This window comes from Elaeis guineensis, chromosome 6 (genome assembly GCF_000442705.2).
Source record: "Elaeis guineensis isolate ETL-2024a chromosome 6, EG11, whole genome shotgun sequence".
In the NCBI taxonomy this organism is placed as follows: Eukaryota; Viridiplantae; Streptophyta; class Magnoliopsida; order Arecales; family Arecaceae; genus Elaeis; species Elaeis guineensis.
Window position 1 is genome coordinate 27,368,520 of NC_025998.2, and position 10,074 is coordinate 27,378,593.

A 10,074-nucleotide genomic window follows, 5' to 3' on the forward strand; every position below is an offset into this window, starting at 1 on the left:
TAGCACACGAGACAAATACACCTTAGATTGTTGGAACAGAACTTTAAGAATATCTGATGTGATTTAAAAGGCTAACCAAACTAATAAAGCTTTGTTGTAAAAAAGTAATAAAGGACCTGGAGAATAACAAAACATAAAAATGATTAAACCCAGAAGCATATCAGACACTGTCGTAAGATGTATCCCTATCTCTCATATAAAAAAATTTAGAAAACTACCTCAAGATACGACTAATATCTTCCGTCTATGAGCATGACCATGAAGAAAGTTGATAAAAATTCTTTCAGTATCCAGAAAAAAAAAATATTATTATAAAAAATATATTCAAAAAAACTTAAAAAGGAGAAAAAAGAAGGGCTCTTAGATAGCTTACTGGATTAGATTTCAAAAAAATCTTTTTATAGCTCATCAATATAATCGTTTATGATCATTGGAGCTTTTATTAACTCATCAAGACCTTTAATAAGAAGCCCATGGTCAGAAGATAAAACAAGATGATTAAGCTTTTACTGGTCCATTAAAGCCTGTAATTAGAAGCCCAACGGTCAGAAATTAAAATCATGATAATTAAGAAATTAAAATATTTAAATAATAAAATTAAAAAATAAGATTAAAGTGTTTGAAGAAAAATTTTAAAAAAAAATTGAATTTTTTTTTTTTTTTAGGTTCTCTCCAACGATTGCACCCATGAACCGGCATGATCACTTCTACACATGCTTGCAATGATGTATCTACATCTGGCTGCACCCCAGTAGCCATCTATAACAATACTGCAAATGGGATCAGTCACATCTTGTTCATAACCACAATCCTTAAACAGTGTGATTTATGCATACCTTAAACAGTGTGATTTATGCATACCTGCACAATCTCATCAGCACAACCTGCATGTGCCACCAACATACTCGTGCTTTAATATATGTGCATTTTTACTCGAACACATGTTCATCTGCTTTAATATATGGAGAAAAACCAGTGAGGGTGGAGAGCTTCTTGATCATCTCTCCATCTGTGTTCGCCCATTGTGATTGGATGCCAAAAAAATAATAATAATAATAAAGATGATGAAACCATCACATCAGGTTCACTCTTGCTGTCTTTGTTATCTCCTTCCCACAACTCTCAAAGCCAAATAGGTAATCGGATGGTTGACATCTTGAAAGAAGATCAAACCTTCTCTTGCGTGAAAAATTTAACCCCAGCACCAATGGTTAGAGCATTGGATTGATGTACACAATGATACTGGTCCAAGTCCTAGGATAGCCACCTTGCATAAAAAAAAGAACCAAAAGTTAGGGTCTGCCCCAATCCACTCATTCCAAGGCCCTGGATTGCTGAACGATGATCGGACAATAGTCCTTTCGTAAGAAAACATGGCAAAAGCAATCAAGCCACCGGTTTTCCGATATTTCTGGGGGTCTAAGCAAAAATACAGGTGTTACATCCATGATATAAAGTCTATAGCTTTTTTGAAGGACTAGTTGTTAGATATTCATCAACCTTATTCTTCTTATCTTCTTATGTCTATCTTGGTTCAAGTTCTGTAATCGACACCTCATTTGGTGACATTGGTATTGACTTGCTCGAAGAACGGTCATTTGCACCTCTAGACATATTGAATTCATTTGAATAAACATCTGAGTCCATGCTGCTCTTTCCAATGCAAAACGCCGGTCTGGAAGGAGCTTGGAGAGACACAGAGTTACTGCTGAGCATCACAACAACTTGTGACATGTTGGGTCTATCAGATGGATTTTCCTGGACACATAATAATCCAATGTGAATGCATCTTAACGCTTCACTTCTTGGGCAATGGTTGCCTAAAGATGGGTCCAATATCTCCAAAATTGTTCCTTCCGTCCACCGCTCCCAGATCTGCATGAAATGAATTTGTTCCGTCATTTAGGATAGAACCACATTTGTATCCATACATTTGAAAACTCACATAGCTCAGGAGGTCTTGAGCAAATTCAGAATCCGAGTAACCACTGTTCTTTCTCCCAGACACGATCTCTAAAACGAGAACGCCAAAACTGTATAAGTCTGACTTGATAGAATAGTGCCCACGCATGGCATACTCTGGTGCCATGTATCCACTGTAACAAAATGAGTAGATTATTTAAAATTCCTTATAATGAACCATGATTAGAATGCATAGATTATTCAAAATTTCTACTTACAATGTTCCAACAACTCGGCTCGTGGTGCCCTGAGTTTGGTCTCCACCAAAAAGCCTAGCCAAACCGAAGTCTGAAATCTTTGGGTTCAATTCTGCATCTAGCAAGACATTGCTGGCTTTTAAATCCCGATGTATAATTTTTAACTGAGATTCTTCATGTAGGTATAGTAGGCCTCGAGCAATCCCACCAATGATCTTGTACCTTTTCCCCCAGTCTAGTTGTTCACGCTGTATAGGATCTATATCATATAAACTAAAATGTCAATTAATTACATTCAAAAAAAAAAAAAAAAAAATTGATGGTCAATTAAGGTCACACATGATAGAATAAGTCCATTTTTGAAAGACAATTGGACATTTGTTTCTTCTAAACTAACGAGAAGGTTTAAGCTAGAAATGCAAATTCTAGATTTAGTTGGAAGAGGAGAGCATATATATAAACAAACATCAAATTTATAGATTCAGTACTAATATTAATTATAGATCTACCATATTAGGGTCACTGTACAGGTTCCAAAGAGGGTCATTCAGATTTTTGTGGAAAATGAATTTATACCGAAGAGAATCGTATCCAGGCTTCTGTTTGGCAGATATTCGTAAACAAGCAACTTCTCTTGTTCTTCCATGCAAACGCCCAGAAGCCTTACAAGATTCCTATGCTGGAGCTTAGCAACTAAGACTAGCTCATTTCTCAGCTCTCCAAATCCTTGTGATGAACTAGTTGATAACCTCTTCACTGCTATTTCTTGTCCATCAGGTAGCAGTCCCTATACAGAATTATAAGATTAACAGGAAATAACTAGAACCAGAAAATAATAATAATAATAATAATAATAATAATAATAATAATAATAATAATAATAATAATATAAATAGAACTGATCAGGATAAAGAAAATTAAAGTTACAAGTGAAAAATCTTTATTTTGGGGGACAATTCTATTAACATTAGATTTAAAGAAGTTTTACACAACAGGCTTTCAACATACCTTGTAAACTGCCCCAAAGCCACCTTCTCCAAGTTTGTTCACTTCCGAGAAGTTAGCTGTCGCAGCTCGTAGTGTAGATATATCAAGTAACAGGGACTCAACACTTGCAATCTCCTCCGAGCGAGTCCCATCCACTGAAAGAGCACAGAATTTTGAAACTATCAAACATTTTCTTGGCAAATCTTATGTATGGAATAAGGATAACAAGATGAGATAATTGGACTACAAATAAATAGTTTTGCTCAATGAAACCATGTCTGCTCTAGCTTTACTGGCTCATTGATGGCCATTGAAGTCAATAATCAAGCAACACATGACTTATTATTTACAGTGAACTTGTCTGGTCTAACTCCTGCAGTAACTTCACCTAATATTTAATCCTTTCCAATCTCAGTAGATTTTACTGGAACTCTCTCCAACAAAAACTTAAAGAAACGAGCTGGATATTTTGTGTAAACAAATCATTTAATTCACGGGTTACTTACAGGGCAATCTTAGAACTGGCTTCCTCCTCCTCCAGAAGCAAATGCAAATTATGGAGATCAGAAAGATTGCAGCTACTAGAGGTATAGCAATCGCTAGGACCAGACCTGTGACATTTGTCTTCTTTCCTGCATCGATAAATGACCAATTTTATCTGCATTTCTATATCAAACATGATACATTGATGGTATTGAAACATGGAGCTGTGGATTAAGACATACAGCATATTAGTGCATCTCTGTTGTGTCTTATAAATGTTTGTGGCACCTATGGAAATTGAGGCCAATAGATTGTGGGAAATATTTTATTAATAATTATTCTATAAACCATATGGTTGTAATTTTGCAAACTTGCTGACTGGAGTGCCTCTGGTAAGTAAATCAGGTGTGAAGCAGAAATACAGTTTAAAGAAGCATTGCCATTTAAGAAGAACCCAAGTTTTTTTTTTCTTGCCCCATGGTTAGTAATCAGAAAGTGATCCTATGGGAGTGTTTTCTTTTTTTTTTTTTTTTTTGATAAAACTATGGGAGCATTAATTTGGTGTACTCTATGTTTGATCAAACCAGAATAAACTAGTGCTGATTGGCATTACCTTCCATACGTTAAAGAAAAGATAGCTACTTTGGCCGGTTTGTGGAAATAACACTTGTATATTACAGCATTTATCATTAATGCCCAGCTGTGTTGCTTATATAAAATTGTTACCTCTAATATTGCAGGTCAACAAGGAAAAGCTAATCTTTACTGTTAGTTTAAGTCACACGACTTCAAATTTTATTCATGATCAACCAAGAATTTATGTATTTCTAGATTATTCCTTAATAACAAAGGAGAATTCCCTAAGGTTTAATACACATACACCTAAGGTTCTTAATACACGTACAGGGTAAAGTAATTTCTAAAACCATGAGGAATTAAGTGGTTGCTCTCTAGATTCAGACTCTGTGTTGCTCCCTTCAGTTCGGGGAGGAGACTGAGATAGCTTGTTGGTTGTGGACACATTAAAAGTAGCCCCTTTTCCTTGTCTCCCAGATCATTCTGTACACAATTTAATGCCTTCCCTTTCTGCGGTGTGGTCGCAAGAACATGAATCAAGATAGGAAAAGCAGTGGGAAAAGAAATCCCTGTTCTGACAACATGCTAATATTTTAGTCCAGTGGATGGTGCCATTTCTTGGTATTTTATCATGTTATTAAACTATGTGGGAGTCTGGGACCAAAGGAAAAAAAGACACTTGTGAGGTTGCGGAAGACTCCGAAGACTTCAATCGTCTGATTGTCTGATATTTATGGTTTATATCTGGGCTCAGCTAATATTAGTTTACCAAAGGATTTTTGAGCTAAATGCCTCAAAAGGGTACTGCTGAGAAGATCATGGCCCTCATCTCATCTAGACTTGGTTTTATTTTACCATGAGTAATTTTTTATTGCTAGATTGATGACAGACTGACCGGACTGTTGAGAAAGAAGGCAGTCGCATCGTTTTCAGGTGGGCTAGTTGTCTATATACTAGACGGAAAGGTCTCCTTTCGTGGGGCATCAGACAGGCATGCGACAACCCACTGAAACATTTCAGAAGATTGAATCCCAGTAAAAATTTTAAAAGGTATACGGGTAATATTTTCAGAATAATTATGTGACTAAAGATTCAGAAAACTGCCAAGGAATTGAAGGAGACCAAAATCGATCTCAGAAATTTCATTACCAATAATCAAACTCCGTTCTTTATTAGACAACAAATAAGCTTATGAATCACACATTTGAAGGGGCGAAGAAAAGCCAAAAGTTCAGCCGTAACACATGCTGGATCTAAACATCTCAATAAATAACAAAATATGTCCAAATTTTATTTTACTGACAAACAGAATTCCGAATTTATAGCATTGCAAACAATAGAAAACAGGCAAGGGCAAAGTTAATTATATCAATTAAATTTATGTAGAAAGATGCATATTTAGGACTCAAATTGATAGGACAATAAATAGATAAGAAAACAAGAAATATTAAATAGTAGATCCGGAAAGGCTGATCTATTTGGGGATAAAGTCATAGTTCTGAAACCAAGAATGGAGAGGTAGTTCATAAACTGAACTCTAGGCTATTATTACTTTCACAAGTGCTAGAAATAACAATCTTATCCCCCTTACGTTCTGTTCCGGGCGGAGTAATAAGTGGAGGCGCCGGTGCCGGTGCTGCCTCTAGCGACGACTGAAGCCTTAGCGTCGGTGTCCCTTCATAGAAGGAGTATATCTCGTACCTATAATTGCAGCTCCCTCCAAGCACCCTCGCTCCCTGCTTCCCCTTAAACGCGGCGGGTAGCGGGTCAAGCATGCCGGTGAGGCACTGCTGACACTGGCTCCTCGACAGGTCCCGAGTGCACTGCGCCAGACCATATATCGTCGGAAGAGGAGAGTTGGTGGAGTTCAACATCTCCCCGGTCGCAAACATCTTGGTCGAGTTGGAGGCAGCCCAGTCGACTATCCTGTTCATGAGCACGCCGACGAGATTGTCGAACTGGCTGGGGTCGGTTATGTTGTTCGTGTTATACATCCAGATCTCGTCCGAGGTGTCGATGGTTGAGAAGAAGCGCTGATTGGAGTAGTGGAGGAGGCAGTCATCGTACCAGAAGATGGCGCTTTTGGCGTAAGGGCAGAGATTGGGGGCGTTCTGGGTGGCGATGTCGAGGCAGGAGCGGCAGGTGGAGGCGTTGGTGTCGCCGCGGCAGAGAGCGAGGCCGTAGATTTGGTTGGGGATCTGGCCAACGGTGAAGTTGGAGAAGCCACCGGAGAGGGAAGTGTTGGAGTCGAGGGAGGTGAGGAGGATGTTGAGGTTGGAAGCGTATGTGCTGTTGGTGGTGTAGTTGCCGGTGTTGCCGCATTTTTGGGCGAGGAGGTCGGCGGCGGCTGGAGGGGAGTGGTTGAGGAGGAAGAAGAAGAGCAGGAGGCATAGCGGGAAGAGGGGGCGAGAGGAGGGGAGAGAAGGGAACATAGCGAATGGATGCTATGGCCCTGGTGGGAACTCCCCGAGAAGGAGATGATGGTATGATCGGACAACGGAGACAGGATGCCAACCGAGGTAACCATGAAGTCTAAAACGACACGTTGGAAGGACAGGTGGAACTCAAGCAGTGGTTGGTCGGTCAAAGCGAAATAGAGCACTTATGTTGTCGCGTTCTGGTTGTATGTTTCGCGCGAAAGAGTGATTGGTATTTTTTGCGGCGTCAACCGTTGGATTGAGTTTTGCACAGTCTCGAAGCCGTGTGATCCAACGGTTCAGGTCACGAAAGTAGGTTTATCAATTTTTAGCGCGAAAGATATAATCCGAACCCGAGAAATGCAAATTAGAGCGTACAGTTAAATGACGTAAATTAGGGCACTTTCCTCAGTAATTAGATATTTAATTTTTTAAATGATATTTTTCAATATTTAATTTAAATAATTATATTCTAAATTTTTTTAGAAAAAAAAATCATATACATGGTATCTAGAAGCATGAGTCACTAGATGTTTAAGTTTTGTTGCATGTTTCTAATGTGAGGGATATGGGAGAGGAAGCGTGGAGGGAGTGGTTTATATTTTACATGACAGCTAGAATGGGTATATACGTCCTATTTTATTGCACCAATAATCAAAACTTCTCTGTCTTTACATTGTCAACCCGCATTTCCCTCCACCTTCTCCCATCTGTGATACTTGTCTCCCGGCAAACTTCGGTGCGCTGAAAGTCCATTCGATATGCATCAGCCTCCCTCAATTTCTTCCCATCTTCAAAGACTCGTGCTAACGGGGCAAAGAAAGAGGAGGTCCAAATCCAAAGCGTTGCTGGGAGCGGACATTGACGTCCAATAGAGACCAATTAGGATAGGCAACTGGTGCCAGAGGGAGAAGATCCAACTTGGATTTTTGGGATTCTTTTTTGGGAAATTGGAGGGGTTCGAGAGACCCTTTTCCTTCCCTTTCCATTTTATTTTGTAATATTCTATTTTTTTTAATGTAGCAAATTTTTATTTTAGGAATACACCTGAATGTTTTTCTTGGTTCATATAGAATATCAAGCAAGAGGTATTTTATAATAATTTGTTATTTATTTTATTTTTCTTAATTACTTTTGTTAGAAAAAGAAATACCGCATGTTCGTTTTAGATAAAATCAGTATTAAACCTATACTTCATAAAATTTAAGTACGATCTTTACATTATCATAATCATTTGACATTTTGCTTGTATCTAAATTAATAATATTTTAAATTAAATTAATTTATTATTAGACATTACAATAATCTTTTACTTAATGAGCAGTAAGATAAGCTATAATACCTTCCTGTTGTTGTCATCTATTATGTTTTATGATGACAGATAATAGTCTTACAAAGATTATTTTCTTTGTATCTTATTGTATCAATTACTAAATAGTTTGTTGAGAATAAATATAATGACCTAACTTTAGTGCCTTACAGGATCTTTTTTTCTTCCGTTTGCAGTTCTAATTTTAATTTTTGAGATTTTAATATCATAGACTAATTATTGTAAAATTTGGAGTGATTATTGGTAAATACAAAATTACTATTACATATAGTGTTAAATAAGTTAAGTTCAAAAGTATAATTTTATAATGATACCAAGAAATGGTTTAACCCTCTGTGACTATGTCTCTTATTATTTCATCTGGTTAAATAGTTTATTTTTTCCCCTTCAGCTTACAGTATTACCAGCAACTTTCCAAACAGAGTTTTTTTTTTTTTTTTTGATAAGAAGAGTTAGGGAAAACCTAACCCGTATAGTATTATATTATATTAATGCATATGAAAGTCTGAGTATTTTGTCACCTATAGGTTACAAAAATTCAGTCCTGACCCATACTTTGGTAGGTATAAGGATAAACACAGATTTGTGGTTTAGTGGTTAGAGGTGTTGGCTTACAGGTTTACAAGTTTGAAGTGGTGACTATGTTGATACCAAGATACTTTGAAACCCGACCAGTGTAGCAAGACATCCAGACAGTAAACTAGTGAATCTCATGTTTTGCTTCAGGATTGTGTAATTGTTTTATCTTGAAGGGTTTTTAAAGCGATTCTGATTTGCTGGATTTGGTCAAAGTTTTCGTCCCTTATTTGCTCTATCCAAAAATTGAGGGGTCCTGCTATTTTCTGAGCTACAAATTGAGGGAGGTATGCATGGAAGTTAAAATACCTCTTGTTTCTTTCTTTCCACAGACACCATAGTCCCGTTGCTAGTATTATATTCAGCCATTTGGTAGGAGCATTCTCAGCTTTCCTGCTGTTCCATAACATCTCTTGAGTTCGGGGTACGTCGCTGAAGTGAAGGTAATTTTAAAGTATCATCCAGGCTCTTCTTGAGAACGGATATTGAAGGAAAAAGTGATCAGCTGTCTCTGGGCTTAAATCACATAAGAGGCCATTCGTTGTTCCTTGCCATCCTCTTTTGGCTAAATTGGTTTTTGTGAGAATTCTGTCTTGAACACTAAGATAGAGGAAGTACTTGACCTTTTGTGGGATTTTTATTTTTCAGATTACTTTGCTGAAAAGTGGTCTCACCCCACCATCTAACAGAAATTTGTAACAATATTTTGTGGAGAATTTTTTTATTGAAATCCATTTCCATTCTACACTATCGGGTTCATTTAAGAAACTCACCTCTTTCACCCCATAGCTCAGAGTTGGTTCATTTTGGTGGTCATACAGTGGGGATATGGTTGTCAAGTTTCCATTGGTGTGGAGGATTTCTAAAGCGTCTGCTATTGTTATTGTTGGGTATAAAATTCTCCCCCGCCGAAGTTCATATCAGGAGTGACCACTTAGGGATTCTACCAGCATCCGACCTTCGGTGACTTCTCTCCTGCGGCCAAGTCTCCGCAGCATTCCCGAGTTTTGCCGATGGATAAACCCCCACCAGCGTCGACCAGATTCTTCACGACAAACGGACTCCTACGGAAGCCTGACTTCGCCGACTTCAACTGCGGAAAGGCTTCGCCTGGGTTCCTACGGGAGCCGGACTCCATCCCCGGCCCCGACTACAGGAAGACTTCGTCGGACTCCTACGGGAGCCGGACTTCATCCCCGACTTCAATTGCAGATAGACTTCGCCCGGACTCCTACGGGAGCCAGACTTCGTCCCCGACTTCAATTGCAGGTGGACTTCGTCCGGACTCCTACGGGAGCCGGACTTCATCCCCGACTTCAACTGCGGGAAGACTTCGTCTGGACTCCTACGGGAGCCGAACTCCGTCTCCGGCCCCGACTGCAGGAAGACTTCGTCCGGACTCCTATGGGAACCAGACTTTGTCCCCGACTTCAACTGTGGGAAGACTTCGCCCGGGCTCTACGGGAGTCAGACTCCGTCCCCGGCCCCAACTGAAGGAAGACTTCGTCCGAACTCCTACGAGAGCCGGACTTCATCCCCGACTTCA

The 10,074-nt window shown here is 38.9% G+C and overlaps 1 protein-coding gene across 1 annotated transcript; it reads right to left on the bottom strand.

The window, feature by feature from the left end:
• Window positions 1–1,374: 1,374 nt before the first annotated feature.
• Window positions 1,375–6,707, bottom strand: LOC105036084 (cysteine-rich receptor-like protein kinase 6). The gene is made up of 7 exons (XM_010911824.3): window positions 5,797–6,707; window positions 3,653–3,778; window positions 3,168–3,301; window positions 2,736–2,946; window positions 2,181–2,418; window positions 1,946–2,096; window positions 1,375–1,875 (listed from the first exon to the last, which is right to left on the bottom strand). The coding sequence occupies exons 1-7, from the start codon at window positions 6,635–6,637 to the stop codon at window positions 1,525–1,527; spliced, it is 2,052 nt and encodes a 683-aa protein (XP_010910126.1). The 5' UTR covers window positions 6,638–6,707; the 3' UTR covers window positions 1,375–1,524.
• Between the last annotated feature and the right edge of the window lie 3,367 nt (window positions 6,708–10,074).

Coding starts and splice junctions, on each gene's coding strand:
- LOC105036084 (XM_010911824.3), bottom strand. CDS start 6,637: ATGTTCCCTTCTCTCCCCTCCTCTCGCCCCCTCTTCCCGCTATGCCTC. Junction 3,302..3,652: donor GCCAGTTCTAAGATTGCCCT/GTAAGTAACCCG, acceptor GTGCTCTTTCAG/TGGATGGGACTCGCTCGGAG. Junction 2,419..2,735: donor CCTGGATACGATTCTCTTCG/GTATAAATTCAT, acceptor TATATGATATAG/ATCCTATACAGCGTGAACAA.